The sequence below is a fragment of the Pteropus medius genome, unplaced genomic scaffold (genome assembly GCF_902729225.1).
Source record: "Pteropus medius unplaced genomic scaffold, Ma_sr-lr_union100, whole genome shotgun sequence".
Taxonomy (NCBI): domain Eukaryota; kingdom Metazoa; phylum Chordata; class Mammalia; order Chiroptera; family Pteropodidae; genus Pteropus; species Pteropus medius.
Genome location: NW_024352839.1, coordinates 618125 through 633870, shown reverse-complemented (window position 1 = coordinate 633870; position 15746 = coordinate 618125). Strand labels below are relative to the sequence as shown.

General features: G+C 50.2%; 3 protein-coding genes across 9 annotated transcripts; 1 reads left to right on the top strand and 2 right to left on the bottom strand.

The window, feature by feature from the left end:
- Nucleotides 1–2423: 2423 nt before the first annotated feature.
- Nucleotides 2424–9515, bottom strand: NFKBID (NFKB inhibitor delta). 3 transcript variants are annotated; one of them, XM_039850050.1, is made up of 12 exons: nt 8512–9457; nt 7894–7994; nt 7641–7701; nt 6997–7211; nt 6549–6736; nt 6368–6473; nt 6102–6248; nt 5944–5995; nt 5703–5851; nt 4115–4231; nt 3633–3797; nt 2424–3083 (listed from the first exon to the last, which is right to left on the bottom strand). In XM_039850050.1, the coding sequence occupies exons 1-12, from the start codon at nt 8528–8530 to the stop codon at nt 3030–3032; spliced, it is 1374 nt and encodes a 457-aa protein (XP_039705984.1). In that variant the 5' UTR covers nt 8531–9457; the 3' UTR covers nt 2424–3029. The 3 variants fall into 3 exon arrangements, with proteins under 3 accessions (XP_039705984.1, XP_039705985.1, XP_039705986.1); XM_039850051.1 differs by having other exon boundaries at nt 2887–3083; nt 9288–9515; XM_039850052.1 differs by having other exon boundaries at nt 2887–3083; nt 9306–9515.
- On the top strand, nt 9510–12114 carry HCST (hematopoietic cell signal transducer). Of its 4 annotated transcripts, none has more exons than XM_039850058.1 (5): nt 9516–9601; nt 10703–10848; nt 11220–11243; nt 11605–11736; nt 11964–12114. In XM_039850058.1, exons 2-5 carry the CDS (start codon nt 10806–10808, stop codon nt 12002–12004), a joined length of 240 nt encoding a protein of 79 aa, XP_039705992.1. In that variant the 5' UTR covers nt 9516–9601; nt 10703–10805; the 3' UTR covers nt 12005–12114. The 4 variants fall into 4 exon arrangements, with proteins under 4 accessions (XP_039705991.1, XP_039705992.1, XP_039705993.1 ...); XM_039850059.1 differs by having other exon boundaries at nt 9528–9601; nt 10706–10848; XM_039850056.1 differs by having other exon boundaries at nt 9569–9601; nt 10687–10848.
- Nucleotides 12115–12257: 143 nt separating this feature from the next.
- On the bottom strand, nt 12258–14966 carry TYROBP (transmembrane immune signaling adaptor TYROBP). 2 transcript variants are annotated; one of them, XM_039850054.1, is made up of 5 exons: nt 14821–14966; nt 14400–14426; nt 14109–14243; nt 13879–13925; nt 12258–12488 (listed from the first exon to the last, which is right to left on the bottom strand). In XM_039850054.1, exons 1-5 carry the CDS (start codon nt 14879–14881, stop codon nt 12423–12425), a joined length of 336 nt encoding a protein of 111 aa, XP_039705988.1. In that variant the 5' UTR covers nt 14882–14966; the 3' UTR covers nt 12258–12422. The 2 variants fall into 2 exon arrangements, with proteins under 2 accessions (XP_039705988.1, XP_039705987.1); XM_039850053.1 differs by having other exon boundaries at nt 13879–13922; nt 14821–14962.
- Between the last annotated feature and the right edge of the window lie 780 nt (nt 14967–15746).

The following is a 15746-nucleotide window of genomic DNA, read 5'->3' as shown; positions in this document are numbered from 1 at the left end:
GAATAGCCAAAGAAAGTCTGGGGGGTGGGGAAAGTCAGAAGTACCACACATCTTGATGTCAAATTATACTACAAAGCTACAATAATCAAAACAGTATGGCATTGGCAGAAAAGCAGACACATAGACCAATGGGACAGAATTGAGAACCCAAAAATAAACCTACACTTGTATGGACAACTAATTTTTGAAAAGGAGGTAAAAACATAGTGGAAATAAGAAAGCTTCTTTAACCCTTTTCCCATTTAGGGAAAAAAAAAAAGTGCAGCTCGCTGCCACCATTAATATCACACCTACGTAGGAATGCTACATTTTCTAGGATTTGACATTTTTAATGATCAAGAATTACTAAATTTTGTAAATGGAAATAACACTCCTAAAAACAGAATGCTATAAATAGAATGATGTTGTTTGTTTCCAAAGACTATTCATATACTAGAGCGATGCGAAAATAATAAAAGCAAGATATTTTGTGGCAAAATTTAAGGGTAAGGTAGGACTGTAATCCGCAGGTTATCTCAGGGTAAACACTGCAGCTGCAAGCACCGTCGGTGAATATTCTCAGGAGCAAATGGGAAATGGGTTAATAAACGGTGTTTGGAAAATTGTAAAGCCATATACGAAAGAATGAAACTAGATTGCTATTTGACACCATATACAAAAATTAACTCAAAATGGATCAAAGATATAAGACCTAAAACAAAAAAAATACATAGAAGAAAACATAATTAATACCTTAAACTTATGAACATTGGTCTCGGGGGATTTTATGAAGTTGATCCCAAAGGCAAGGGAAATAAAAGCAAAAATAAATGAATGGGACAACATCAAACTAAAAAACTTGTGCACAGATCTACATAAAACAAAAAGGCAAGAACCAAACGGAAGAAGATATTTGCAAATGATACCTCCTATAAGGAGCTAATATCCAAAATATACAAAGAATTCACAACCCAATGGCAAAAAAACAACAACAATCCTATTACAAAAGAGCACACGACCTGAAAACTTTTCCAAGAAGATATAGAAATGGCCAACAGATATATGAAAAGATGCTCAACTTCACTAACTATAAGGAAAATACAAATTAAAACCACAATTAGAATGCTGTCATAAATAGGACAAGTAATAAGTGTTGGAGAGGCTGTGAGGAAAAAGGAACCCTCATACACTGCTGGTGGGAATGTAAATTGGTACAGCCACTATGGAAAACAGTATGAAGGTGCCTCAGAAAATTAAGGATAGAACTACCTTATGACCCAGCAATCCCTCTTCTGGTTATCTAGCCTGAAATTTTGAATACGTTTATTGGTCAACATATATGCACCTCTATGTTCATCACTGCATTATACATGGTAGCCAAAACATGGAAACGACCTAAGTGTCTTTCAATCAATTCAGGCATAGAAAGGATGAAATATGGCCATTTGTGACAAAATAGGTGAGTCCTGAGAGTAGTATCACACTAAGTAAAATAAGTCAGATGGAAAAGGACAAGAACTGTTAAGATTTTACTCATATATGGGATATAACAGAAAACAACAAACAAAACAAACTCAGACACAGACCATAGGATGAAGGTTACAGAGGGAAAACAGGGGAAGGGGGAAGACAGAGTGTAAAGGGGGTCAAATAAAATGTGGAGGGAGACTGGACTTTGGGTGGTAAGCACACGATTTACAGATGATTTATTATAGAATTGTACACTTGAAGCTTATATGTTAACTATTGTCGGTCTAATGAATTTAATGTAAAAAAAAGGCTTTCTGAGGTGGAGGCCCTTCGGGTGTTGACACTGGGATGGAGAACAGAGCAGAGGCTTTGGGCAGGTATGAGAAGGGGGCATGGTGGAGGTCTTCTTAGTTTGAGTTTCTCCAGAAGCAGATGCCAAGGCAAGCATTTGAGATTATTTGAGAGGGGTGAACATTGATAGGGGAAGCAGAAAGTGACATAGAAAAAGGAAAGCAGCCAAGAAGGGGTATGCTATCAAGCCAGAACCACTGTGGAGAACTGAAGCTTACTTTTGTTGGGGAACTTTGAGAGCCCATGTAGAACACACACTTCCAAATTATCTCCACAGAGAGGCGAGGGACCTGGAGTATTTATACACCATCTCCTATCAGTAACTGGATGAGGGCTGTTGGAATGGGAAGCTGCATGAACTCCCTGATATGGAAGGCTTGCCATGCTCAAACCTAGAGCAGACCGAGCACCAGTAGTCTAAGAATGCCCACAGGCAAAGTTCGTGTGTTGTCACTGGCAGTCAAACCACTGTGTGTTGATGGGGGAGGGTCGCAGGACATGGACTTGGCACCCAGTGTCTGCTACATACTCCCACCCAGGCATATGCATCCAAACACTACTCTTGAGCCAGGCATCACAGCTACTCCCCTGCACCAATACTTCCAGAGATTAGACGATGACAGTTCTAGTCCAAATTGAGTTTAATAGGGAGTTTTGGGGAGGGATTGATGGGAAATCCAGAGGTCTGGGACAGGGGCCAAGTTGAGTTCTGAATTAGAAACCAGGAGGTCCTAGGGGACTCTAATCCAGGAGAATTCTTCCTATGTCTCAGGGTTAAGGACCTGAAGGGTGGGATCCTGGGGAGGTTGGGGAGGGCATCATAAGAGCTCTACTGGGATGGTACTGGGAGCTGTGTTGGGATACCCCAAGTACCATGTAGGCGGAGTTACATCTCATATTCCAAGTGTGAAGAGCTAAGTTAGGGGAAGGGGCCCCAAAAGAGCCCAGCAGGAAAGGGGTTAGGAGTCCAGGTTGTTTCACAGAAACAATCAAGGGGCCTCGATTTCACAGAAATCAACAAGGGGGCTCCTTGTGAGTGAGGGAGGGATATCACACCACCCCAAATATTGGGGACTGTTCCCCCCAGCAGCCATTTTGGGGTTTTAATGTAAGACCCCAGTGGCAGGACATTCCACATACATTATCAGGGATTTGCAATATTAGCATACGCTGGCTGTCCCACAGGACGGTGGGGACTGGAAAATCAGTCCAGGTTCTGGGTTTGAGTCCTAAGAGGACAGGCCTGGGGGTGCCACACGGCTCCTCTTCAATAGCTGCCGGAGCTGTGAACAAGACAAAGAGGGAGAAGTTCTGGAGGCTGCAGAAAAGGTGGGAGAGGCACAGCTGGGGTTAAAGAAAAAAAGCTGAGTGGGATCTGTTGAGTATGAAGGCTGGAGTTTCGGAGTCAAGATTTGGGTTTAGGGGTGAAGGTCTGGGTCCACACACTAAGAAAAGGCTCAGGAACCACAACTGGGAATGAAGGGAACGCTGTTGCTAGTTGGAGTTCCCAGCATGCGGTTTGCATTGAGGATGGGGAACTGAACGGTAGAGACTAGGGGTCAAAGGTCACGTTTGGGGGTCAGAAGTACTACTTTGAGGTCAGGACTCAGGGTTGGAAGTAGAGGTCATACTTTGAGGTCAGGAGTCACCATTACAAGGTAAGAGATCAAATGCTGGGGTCAGAGGTCACATTTTAAATTCAGGGTTAGATAGGGTTCAAGGTCACCTTCTAAGATTACGAGTCACCCTTTAAGGTCAGGAATATGTAGGGTCAGGGATTCACCCTGTTAGGTCAGAGGCCACTCTGCAGGAAGGGTAGGCGCAGTGCTCACCCCCTCAGGGCCCGGCCCAGGCCGCAGCAAGTGGACAGGCTGCTCGTTCTCCAGGTTGCGCAGTGTTGGATCTGCCCCAGCTGCCAGCAGGTGCCGCACAATGGCCTCCTGGGGTGGCCCAGGGGGCAAGGCAGCCGCCATGTGGAGGGCTGTGTTCCCATGGGCCTGAGAACAGTAAGGAGAGGACTGATAAGAATTCAGACTCAGCTGGCCTGGACCCTCAACATCATACTTCATACTCTGCCACATTCACATCCCATATCTCGCCCCTTTGACATTCCAGAACCCACCTCTACAACCACATTTCCACACATCTCTGAGTCCGACACATTCCCCCCAGCCTACGTCCACATCCTACACATCCCTTTCGAGGTCCTATATATTGTCTCTTCCGTGGCCACAGCCCATGGGACTCCCAACATTCCTCTCTGCTCTCTCTGCCATATCTCTCACAATCTGCATGTTCTAGCCTAGGCCCCCACCTTCATGTTGACAAAGGCCCGCAGGTCTCCCCGTGGCAGCTCCAGCAGCAGCTGAACCAGGGTGGGGTTGGCAGCCTGCACAGCCAAATGAAGAACTGTCTTGTTGCTTTTGATCTCCTGTGGGGAAGTGGATGGCAAAGGTCAGGCCAGTCCTCAAAGCCAATACCTCTCTATGGAGCCCAAGAGCCTTTAGAGACCCTGTCTCTTCTTTGCAAGCACCCAAGCGTGCTCTATACAGTTGTATGTGTTGTACACTACACAAAACACCACGTTTAAGAGGTGCCATTTGCATCACATGTCGCAGAACTGTACATTTATAAGACAATTTTCCAACCCGAGTGTTTGAGAAAAAGGCTCCTTTCCTAATCCTCTAAAACAGCTCTCTGGGCTAGCAGCTGCTCTGATCACCCCACATTCTATTAAGCACAGTAAAATGCACCATGTTCCACATGAATTGTACTTTATCTACAAAGATAGGAGTCGAGCAGCATTAATCAGTCAACTAACAAAGCCTATATCCACTTCCATACTGAGCTGTTCTCTTCATATTTTTGAGCAAATAAAGCTGTCTTCCACAATGACTTTTACTATGTACCTTTAGAGAATTTGTAATAATGAACATTAAAAATGTTATGTGTTTATACAGGGCAAAACAACCTAGTTGGCTCACCAAATAAATTATGAAGAGAAAACAGAGATGGAGGAGGAAGCTCTAAAGTAAGAGTGACTTAAAAAGACATATCACTGCGATATGTGGGCTTTATTTGGATCCTAGTTTGGTTTTTTTTTTAATGAAAAATATATGTCACTTTAAAGCCAAAATGAAATGTGAAATTTGAACATAGCAAGGACATTTGACATCATGAGATTGTTAATTATTTTTAAGGTGCGATAATGGTATTAAAGTTAAAAGAGTTATTATCATTTAAATACAAATATTTATGGATAAAATTATAATGCTTGGATTTGCTTAAAATAATACAGAAAATAGAAGAATAGATGGGGCAGGACTGGCTATGAGTTGCTGGTTATTAATGAGTGGTACATGGAGTTCATTATACTATTTTCTGTACTTAACCAGTGTCGAAATTTTTTAACTAAAACATAACAGAAAAAAACAAACAAACATGTGGATGTTTAATTCTATCAGCCAGCCTATAAAGGAGCTACTATGATGGGAAGGAGGATAATATAATTAAGAGCTAGATTCTGGGATTGGACCACCTGGGTGCTAATCCCCCTCTCTGAAACTCATAAACTATAAAATTTTTGACTCTTTGTGCCTCAGTTTCCTTATCAGTAAAATAGAGAAAGTAATAGTAGCACATGCATTAAGGGTGTTTTGAGGATTTGATAAGTTAATCTGTGATACTCGGTGCTTGATGACTAGTAAGTGCTTGATAAATATGAGCTAAGATCAGTAATATTATTTCCAGTTAACAACTGGGCACAGAGCAGTGAAATAATGTGCTCAAGGACACACAGCTGGGCTGGGAAGAGGCAAAGTCACTGTTTGGAGCCCCTGAACATCCAGGTACCCCCACCCCACAGGCCCTCCTAGGGGCCAGCTGCCCATAGCCCAGCTCACCTGGCTGGTGTGATCAGCACCCATGTGCAGCAACATATGAACACAAGACAACCTGTCTCGGGCCTGGGTACTCAGCACCCGGGGACAGAGGTCAGGCGGGTACATAGCAACATTGAAGGCCAGAATGGCTGTGTGGAGTGGGGTGAGGCCTGTGGAATGGAGAAAGTGAGGGCTCTGCATCTGAGCACCCACCCTTCCCAGGCCCACCTGCCACACCGGTCCTGCCCCCCACCCAACTTACCCTCGAAGTCTCTGGCTTCTAGGTCAACCCGAACCCCTGAGTTAATCACAGCCTGGAAGGAGGAGAAAACAAAGTGTTGGATTAGGGTCTCCCCAGGCCTCCGAGCCCTGGAAGCCAGGATTTGGGCAACCAGTACACCCCACCTGCCATGGCCTTACCAAGAGGACTCCTGGGAGCCCATAGGTAGCAGCCACATGCAAGACAGAACGTCCCTGATGGTCAGTGGCATTGGGCTCTGCTCCCAAGTTCAGTAGATCCTCCACAATCAGGGGCTGGTTGGCAGCAGCAGCCACCAGGAGAGGGGTCTGCAGGTAACAGGAAAGGTCAGTCTGGGCCCCCAGCCCCCTCCCCTTCTGAAAAGCAGGAATTCAGACCCCCAGACCCTCTGCCCTCAGATTCAGGAGTCTAGACTTGTAGCACTCACCTTGCCCTTATGCTCACGAATGTCCAGACGTCTGTACATTTGGAGCCTCTCAGCTGCAGCGTATGCTGCCCAGCGTAGCCCCCGAGCAGCAAACAGGTGTAGGAGCCTAAGGACAGATGTGGGTAACAGTGAGCAGAGCCCCTAGGTAAGGAGACCACAGACTCCATTCCCTTATACTCACGTGTCTCCCTCCTCATCCTGGGCCAATAGTTGTGGCCCCAACGCCAGCATATGAGCACGGGCTGTGTCCAGGGATGGTCCAGTGACCACAGGGGGCAATTGTGGGGGCCCTGAGGGGAGTCCAGAAGGCTTCCAGGATCCCATCTGTGTCAGGGAAGGTTCTGCATAAAGCCGGGTATCCAGGGGCTCCTGAAGGGTACAGACGGTGGGGAGAGCCAGTCAGCTGAAAAGTCTCTCTTCTCAACCCACCACACACACCTACACATACAAAACGCCAGGTAAAGTGGCAGTGTGTCCCACCTGTGCAAAGCGAACTTGGACTTTTTGGGCTTCAACTTTGCCCTAAGGAATGGGATTGTAACCCAGCCACAAACATCTCAGAACGCCACATGAAGGCAACTGGGAATTTTGGAAGCCCTTCGGCATCCTGTTCCCATTCTGTATCTTACCTCCATACCCTGGGAAAATGGACACGGCTGCCCTGGGTCCGAGGATGGGTAGAAGTCAGGAGTTAGGAAACCTTCAGCAGCAGTAGGGTAAGAGTAGGGGCTGTCTGTGTAGGCAGCATGCGTGTTGGGGTTCCAATCTGGAAAGCCCGCGGTGGGGGCCAAGCTGCCAAGTCCAGAACCCACAGTCTCCTGGTGTGCTGAGAAGTAAGTGTGGCCTGCATGTGAGAGGAGGAGCAGGGACAGGCCTAGTTACCAGAGGTAGGGAAGTCACAGCTAAGGCTAGAGGACCTGTATGAGGGCCTAGAGTCTCCCAAGGTAATGAAAGCTAGTATTTTGGGACAGCCAGGGACTGGAACCTAGGATCGTGGGCCACCAAGGGGTTAGAAGGTTGGACTTCTGGTACTTTAACTCCTAGGCTGCTGAAGTGTTGAGAGCCAGACTTCCAGGGCCCCTGGGACACCCAAGGGCTGTGTGCATAGACTGCTCGGCTACAGAGAATCTGGGAGATCAAATTTCCATTGGGTCCCAACAAGAATCAGGGCCTCACTCCTAAGTCCCCTAAAGTCCTAAGAGCTGGGATGTTTGAGTTCCTAAAGGAAGGTGGGGCAGGGAGTTGAGGGAAGGAGATAAGTTTCCAGACTTACCAACCTCACCCTCATTCACAGATGGGGTCAGGGGCTGGGCCAGGGAAGGCGGGAACTGTCCCTGTAGAGACATAAGCAAAAAGGAACGAGGGTAAATTTATCTGGCAGATTCCTCAGCATCCATTCCTCACCTATAGGGTATCTAAGGACGACATCTCTTATCATCCCTGAGGACCCAGCAAGCCAGCAAGTCCCTGCCCAACAGGAGAAGGCCTCCTGACAGCTGCAGTTGACTGCGCTTCATAGGCCTCACCGGTGCTCCACCCGCGTCAGGCTGTTGCTGGCGGCGCCTCTGTTCTTCCAGGAGCTTCTTCACTGTCTGTGATGGGCAGTGGCTACGCTCACTCCGGCTCACTGAGGGAAGGGGAATGGGAAGAAGTAATCAGGACCCAAGTGCACCGGGGAGTGGATCTGGGTGCCCTCCTCGCCCTCCCGCGCGGAAAAACTGGCACACTGATGCTGCCTGAGAACGCCAAAGCCAATCTAAGATTTCGGGTGCGGCGCCCGCCTCCGCCGTTTCCTTCCTTTTGCTCCGCAATTTCCCCTCTGACCCAACTTTCCACCAGCGTCGTGGAAACTGAGGACGGGGGAGGAAGGCGCCCCTCTGCGCCCCCTCTCCCCACACTTCCGTAAAATGTCTCCCCCCCTCCCCCCGCCCCAGACCTCCCAGTCCTGAGGCCTCGGGAGTCGCCGGGCATCACATTTTGGACACGCAAATCCAGGTTCCCAACAGCTCTCTGCACAAGAAGCTGCCCTGATACTCTCCTCAGAAACCAGGCGTCCCCAGCCCCTTTCCCGAGGGAACCACGAGTCAACGGCCCCCTAGCAACTTAGAGATACAGAGGTCTAGACTCCGTCTCCACCTTCATACCTAGGAGTCTAGGCCCCATCCCGCAGGAGTCCAGAGCCTAGCACCCACGTCCCCAAGACCCAGGAGTCCTGACCTTCAGGAAGCCCGAGTCCTCAAACCTCACTCTTCCGAGTTCCGACTGAGGACGTGTTAAGCGCGGGGGGCGGGGCGGGGGGAGCAGGCTCGGAAACAGGCCAGACGCGACGCGCTGACGTCACGGCGCTCGCGCAAAGGAATCTTCCATCTCCCCCTTCCTTCCAGTCGCGCGCCCCAGGTGTCCGGCTGGTAGGCGGGGCGCGCAGCCAAGCGCCGCGCTAGTGGAATCCCCGCACGTGGGGAATTCCTACTCAGCCCCAGGACCCGGGATGGGTGGCGACTCGGAAAGTCACGCGGCCGGGGCAGAATCACCGCCGGCGTGGACCCTATGGCCAGGCACCAGACCTTCCCCATTGAGACCCGTTGCTCATTTTAAACAACCATGGCCCCAAGGGCTCAATCCAGCACCGCTTTCTAAAGGAAGGAGTCCGGGCCGTCAGCCCCCTACTCCCACAGGGCCTAGGGGTCCCGGCTTCTTGCCCTTTCACGCCCGGGACCCAGGGTTCCGGATCCCCAGTCCCCTTTCCCCCAGGACCTAGGAGTCCAGAATCCCATCAGCTTCTCTATCACGACCCTGTCTTCCCACCAAACACTGGGTACTCAGTCTCAGGACCCAGGACTTGATGCTCCAGCTCAGTCCCTCGGGGCCTCAAGAATCTGACTCTCGGCCCCTCACTCTTTTGGGGCCGAGCGGGCCTCACCTCCCGCTTCTCCATTACCTCGGGGATTCCGTGGAGCGGATTGCGGGCCCCCAGGGCCCCGGCCTCGGCGCTGCGCCAGCCTTGCTGTTACCCCGCGGAGCCGCCGCCGGGTCCCCGATCTTCGGTCCGGTCCCCCGCGAGTTTTTAAAACGGGGTTCTGGCCCCGCCCAGTCCTGGGTATGGCCCCGCCCACAGTTCGGGAGTCCCCGCTTTGCGCTTGAGCAAACTCAGGCTCTGAATGGGCGGGGCTGACTTTGAGCGCAGGACTCCTGAGTGTAGAGGAAGAGGGAGCTGGGGGGTCTTTGTACCTTTTGGTGAGGGAAATGGGCCTGGGATACTGGGCTTCTGAAGTAGGAGGGCACTGGCGGCCTGGACTTCTGGGTCTGTGTCTAGGGGGTGCTGGAGACCTCGACTCCTGGGCCCTGGGCAATATTCCTGGGTCCTGGGGGGAAGAGGGAGCTGGGGATTTGGACTTCCTTGTCTCCAGGTTGGAAAGATCTGTAGGTAAAAGTGATATAGGTGAACTCAAATTTCTCCCTTTTCCCCACGTCAACTCCTTTTTCAGAAGTCAGTTCTCATTCATTCATCATTTAAAATAATATATTGTCTCAGGGGAAGCACTTTGCTGGGTGCTGTGATATAACTGTGAACTAAGCAGGGAGGAATTTCCAGCCCTCAAGCCAACTGACATTCCAGTGGGAGGCTGTTCTCAGTTCCCATCTTGGTGACCAGCCACAGCACTGACCAGTGAATCATATTTCTCCCCTGCTTTCAAGACTCCATGCTCTCCTGGTTCTCCTCCCTCACTTGCAGCTACTTCTCAGTTTCCCTGGCGTTTCCTCCTCTTCCCCCATTCTGGGGGGACAGGAGAATGGTTCTCTGTCTGTACTCGCTTCCTTGGTGATCTCATCCAGTCTCCTGGCTTTAAATACCATCCATGAGCCTTCGACCCCTCAAATTTACATCTCAGGGCCAGACTTAACCCCTGAACTCATAGAGGCAGCTGTGGTCATTCTACTTCTCCACAGGGAGACCTATCAGACAGTTCTAAGTAGACCCAAACCTTGGCACCTTCCGCCTAAAACCTGCTTCCCCTCCTTCGCCATCCTGTCAAAGGATGCTTCATCTTTTCAGCTGCTCAGGCCAGAAGCTTTGGTCATTCTAGATTCCTCTCTATCATACTCACCTTTATCTACTCCAACAAGTTTTATTGGCTCTACCTTCAAAATCTTTCCAGAATCTCCCCCAGGGCCCACACCTTGGTCCACCTGTCATCTCTCACCTGGACAATTGTAGCAGCCTCCCTGGTCTCTCTGACCCCTCTCCCCCAGTTTATCCCCAAAGGCAGTCACAGGGACCCACCACCTCTCCTCCTCCCCCACACACATACCGGAAGCAGATGGTCTTGCCACCAGCAGGGTGACATCCGCTATTGCTGCTTCTCAACTCCCCCACCGTTCATCAGAACTTCTCTGGGCAAAAGCCCTTTGCCAGAACCCTTCCAGCCTCCAGCTCACCATGGTCCTTCAAGGCAACATCCTCTTCCTGCTTCTGCTCCCAGGTGAAGCCAACAGTTAGGGTGGGGGTGAAAGGGGTGGCTTGGGTGGCATCTGAAGGGAGGGATGCTGAAGGTGAGTCCTTCTCCCAGTGCCCCTTCCCTTTCCAAAGATCAGTTGGATTTAGGGCCTAGTTCTCTGGGGGAGGGAAGCTGAGTTCTAGAGTGCCTGCCTGCCTGCCTGTTAATCTCTTCTTCTCACCGCTGAGTCTTTGCCTCTTCTCTCTCTGAATCTCTGCGAGCTCCTCTCCCATTTGGCCCCTCTTTCTCATTTGACCTTTCTGGAATGGAGGTTACTTCTCAGGACATCACCTTTCCTTGCATCTTATTTTGGGAACCACCTCTCCCTGCTGACTACCTTCCCTCTCTTTCCACAGTGACTACAGCTCAGACAATCCCAGGTGAGAAATCAGCACTCCTTCCCCTTTACCATGCTACTTCAGGTATTGCTTCCATCCCTAAAGCCCTCTGCAGATCCCCATCTCACTGCCCTCATCACTAAATTGAAGCCCCATGGATTTGGCCAACCCCCAGCCTCTCTTCAGGAGTACCCACTTTGCCCAAAGCATAGCATATGTCTCACTACGCTGGGACACCCCCAGACTCTCTCTGGATCTCCATTTCCCTTTTCATCCCCCAAGCACAACCCCAGGGAACCTGGGACATCCCCCAGGGACTTCCTCTGCCCATATGCCCAAAACACGATCTTGAAGGCCTGGAACCCCCCTCAGCCATCTTCTTGTTTTGGCCCCCACCGTCCAGCTTCCTGTTCTGGATGTGGGCCCCTCTCGCTGCCACTCCTAGCAGGGCTTGTGGCCACGGATGCAGTGGTATCCCTGCTAATCGTGGCTGTGGTGTTTGTGTGTGCGCGCCCACGCAGCAGGCCCACCCAAGGTGAGGACAGGAACAGGCCGGGCTTGAAGGGGGTGGTGTCCCTAGGGTGGAGGTCCCCACGGAGGGGGCCCCCGGGGAAGCCCTGGAGGCACTGCCGGGGAAACCCTGGTGGCATTGCTTGGGGGGGAACTCCTGAGGAAACCCCTGAGGCACAGGGTCCCAAGGGAGGTGGAGATGTGGTGGGTGGTGGGTGGTCATGCCTCATGCTTTCTCTCCCCCACCCCCAGAGGATGGCAAAATCTACATCAATATGCCTGGCAGGGGCTAATCCCCCTGTAACTGTGACCTTCGACTTCTGATCCTCTCGTCCTGGATTGTGTTGGTGGCACAGGAAACTCACTTCACCCTTTGGGTTGGAATAAAGCAATTGAACTACCTCTACTTCTAATTATTGTTCAAGGAACCCCAGGGTCCCCAAAGCTTCCCTCCTATTTAGCTGTTTCTGGGTCCATGACCCACCCTCCCAGAACCCCACATATCCACATCCCCTCGGCCCAGGGATCTGGAGTAACTCAGCAGTGTTTTGTGCTTCAAGTTTATTTGTGGGCAGGGTTGGGAAAAAGTCTGATTTCTCAGGTAGGGCACTGTGTGGATCTGTATCTTGGTGGGAGTAGGAATAGGGTGCTGGGTAGGCATCAGGAATGGCTGAATCCAGGTATCATGTTGTTGATTGCTATGATTTGGGCTCATTTGTAATACTGCCTCTGTGTGTTGAGGTCACTGTAGACATCTGACCTCTGACCTTGGAGTTCCTAAAGGAATGGACAAGGGTTGGGACCATCAGTGGAAGGGGTCCACCAAATAAAACAAAATCCAGTCTTCTCTCAGTGGCCTGCAAAGCCCCTGGTAGCTTCTTCAACATTGCAGCCATGTTAGAGATGTAGATTTTATTTAAATGCATTCAAAGTTCCCCTTTGTACTCTGCCTCATCATTATGCCCTGCCTCAGGGCCCTTGCACACACATACCATTCTCTCTGCCTGGTTCCTTCTCCCCCTTCAACTCTCCGCTCATGTCACTTCCTCTGAGAGGCACTTCTCGAATTCTCCATCTGTAGTTTCTTCCTCCCACACCCCAGTCACTGTCACATCAGTCTGCTTTATTCCTTCATGATGCCTTCCAAACTGATCTTATTTGTTAATTTGCTTCAAATACGTCTTCCCATCTAGGATGTAAGCTCTGCTGCTGTGTCCCCAGCATCTAGCACATATAGGTGCTCAACAAATTCCACCAAAGAAATCAATAAAGTGAAGCAATGCTTTGCCTTAAAATTTCATTGCCTCCAGTAACTAGAAACCCTCTTCAGTCTTCTGGACATCAGCCAGACTCAAGATTCTTACACTTTACAAAGAGACGTTTTATCCACGAGTGAGGCAAAGCAAAGCTGGTTGCCAACAAATAAAACAGACATCACAGAGCAGGGCTCGCAGTTGCTGGGGAAGGGTCTATGGCCCCAAGAAGCAGGTGTCAGACAGAACCCCTGAAATCATATGCATATGTCTGGTCTGGGTGTGCATCTTTCTGGGGAGGGGTCTATTTGGCTTCCATGAGATTCTCAGAGGAGCTCATGACCCCCTAAAGAGTTAAGAAAGATGTTGGTGGGCAGGAAATGAAAAGATGTCTCCATCTGCATCATGGTTCTTGAGGAGGATTTCAAGGGTACTCGCATCATCTCTAAATTACATACACAATTTTGTATTTTTTGTGTGGACTTTTCTGAGGAGTCTCTAGCTTTCATCAGTTTCTCAAAGGGATGCAGGACCCTTGCCCCTCAAAATTCTAGAACTTTGCTCTTTAGAGTTACCAAGCTAGAGTTATATCCTCTGCCTTTATGAGAGCTCCCAGAAATCAGCCTATCTTGGGCTAGGCTTTTCCAGAACAGTACGGAGACTGTTTTCTGGCTAAGGCCTGCACCATCCCTACATTTCCTCTCCACACATTTTAAGCTGAGCATAAGGTCATGAGTGATCACCGAAAGTAGTTTTGGACAGAAGATTAAAAGACTAAGGAAGATTAATCTTCAAGGGTTTGAGGGGCTGCTTTAGGTTCTAAAGCGACGGGGTGCTTTGGGGGGGGTGGGTATTTAGGACAGACACCCTCAGGGCAGGAGTGAGATGTGAGGAAGAGAAGCTGGTTTCCTCACCTGATAAGTCGACTCTGTCTCAGCAGTGCGCTGTTTCCGGGTCACTGCTGGGGTGGGGAGTGTTGTGGGGTGCAGAAACAGACAAGGTGGTGAATTGGGGACCACTTGATTGATGCAAAATCAGTCCCTCCATCACCATCCTTTTGGATGGTTGTGTCTTGGGAGTTTACCCCTCCCCTCCAGACAAGTCCTCAAAGCATCCCAGGCCATCCCCTGCCAGCCCCACTCACCATCCACGGCCCCTCGCCCCCGAGGGACTAGCCGGCCCAGGGAGTACACTGCCAGGGCGATGAGGAGGGTCAGCACCAGGTCCCCCAGCACAATCCCCGCCAGCACACCAGGGCTCACCACAGAACAATTGCATTCTGGGAATGTATGTGGGACAGGGGTCAGGGGAGGTCACTGGGAGTTGGGAATTGGGAGGAAGTGTTTGCAGGGGTAGGTTTGGAGAGATTTGGTAAGAGACAGAGATGGGGAGGTCTTTGGGAAGTGGGGAGGGGAATTGCAGGATCTAGGCCTACCGCTCTGGGCCTGGACAGCGCTGAGACCTGAGGAGAGAAAAAGAAGGTCAACTGCAGCTCAGGGGCTATGACCTGTGGGTAGGAGTAGAAGCTGGGGAGGGTGGGTTCTGATAGCTCAGGACCGAGGGTGGAGAGCTACATCTGGTAGATAGGACTTGTGGCTGGCGTAATGGCCACTGGACTGTGTTACTTCTACACCGACTCGTCCTGTTACAACACCCTTAGAGTCCTTCCCCCTGCCTCTATCGGAGGCCAAATGTTGGGGGATCAGGTCCTGGGAGAGACCCATAAGGTTTGCGGGGCTGAGGATCCGCTCTCATCCCAACCCTCTCTTTTGGTTTTCTGTTTCCATACTGCTCCCTGCCCTGCCCCAAGCTGAGCCCAGGGACTCAGGAGGCAGCTGCAGAAGCCCCCGACTCACCACCCACAGTCAGAAGGAGAGGCAGGAGCAGGAGCCTGTTGGAGGGTCCAAGGCCCCCCATGGCGTAGGCAATGCTGCTGGACACCACAGTCCAAGGGCTGGTGGGATGTGGCGTAGTGTCCAACCAAGTGAAGGAGGAAGTCTGAGGTGGGTGGTGGCAGGAGGGAGGAGGGGATAATAGGGGAGGAGGAACAGAGGAAGATAACACCAGAAAGAATCATGCTCAGACACCCAGGGGCCATGCTGTAGCCCCCAATGGTTGGACATGAAGGGCAAAAAGTACATATGTCATCTCAACCTCCATACCCAAGCAGGGGTCAGATATCATTGTAGCAGGAGGATCAGTGGCTGGCTATGATTAACGCTAGCTCTGCCTTGTCACTCAACCTCTCTGGGCCTCAGTTTCTTCTATAAAATGAGGAGTAAAATAGTATCTACTTCATAGGGTGTTGTGGGTATCAAATAAATTAATGTTTCTAGAATAAGGACTGACACTTGTCAGCTTTTTACAAGCACCAGCTCTAACCATTAAATAATCAGAATCTTGTGATGGTCATAGGATATTCATGCACTGCTGACATGCAGGTACTCTGTCCCAAGTGTTAACTCATTTAACCTCCACGACACCCTTCAGGGGTAGATGCTCTCTTCTTCCCTATTTTACAGAAAGGTAAAGACACTTGCCTAAAGTCACACAGCAAATAAAGATGAAAATGGAATGCAGGACCTAAGGACAGATATTTGACCTTTAGAGAGAAAGCAAAAAGAACCCAGGTGGAAAATAGCAAAGGAGAAAACCAGTGACACAGAGAAGGCGGGAGAGGAATAGACACATCACAGACATAGATTGGGAGTCGGGGTGATGATGTGGTAACCACTGGGCCAGGCTGGATTGCCCCAACCAATGAGGAAGTGGCTGGAAGAGA

Bases quoted from the DNA above. Each gene is read 5' to 3' on its own strand.
- NFKBID (XM_039850050.1), bottom strand. The intron at 5,996-6,101 runs GTAAGGCCATGG...TCCTCCTTCCAG, and splicing joins GGCTCCCAGGAGTCCTCTTG to GCTGTGATTAACTCAGGGGT. The intron at 3,084-3,632 runs GTGAGCACTGCG...TCTTGTTCACAG, and splicing joins CTGGGCCGGGCCCTGAGGGG to CTCCGGCAGCTATTGAAGAG.
- HCST (XM_039850057.1), top strand. From the start codon at position 9,526: ATGGGCGGGGCTGACTTTGAGCGCAGGACTCCTGAGTGTAGAGGAAGA. The intron at 9,602-11,219 runs GTGAGGGAAATG...CTCTTTCCACAG, and splicing joins GGGGGTCTTTGTACCTTTTG to TGACTACAGCTCAGACAATC. The intron at 11,737-11,963 runs GTGAGGACAGGA...CCCCACCCCCAG, and splicing joins ACGCAGCAGGCCCACCCAAG to AGGATGGCAAAATCTACATC.
- TYROBP (XM_039850054.1), bottom strand. From the start codon at position 14,881: ATGGGGGGCCTTGGACCCTCCAACAGGCTCCTGCTCCTGCCTCTCCTT. The intron at 13,926-14,108 runs GTGAGTGGGGCT...TCCCCACCCCAG, and splicing joins GGGGCGAGGGGCCGTGGATG to CAGTGACCCGGAAACAGCGC. The intron at 12,489-13,878 runs GTGAGGAAACCA...CCATTCCTTTAG, and splicing joins AGACAGAGTCGACTTATCAG to GAACTCCAAGGTCAGAGGTC.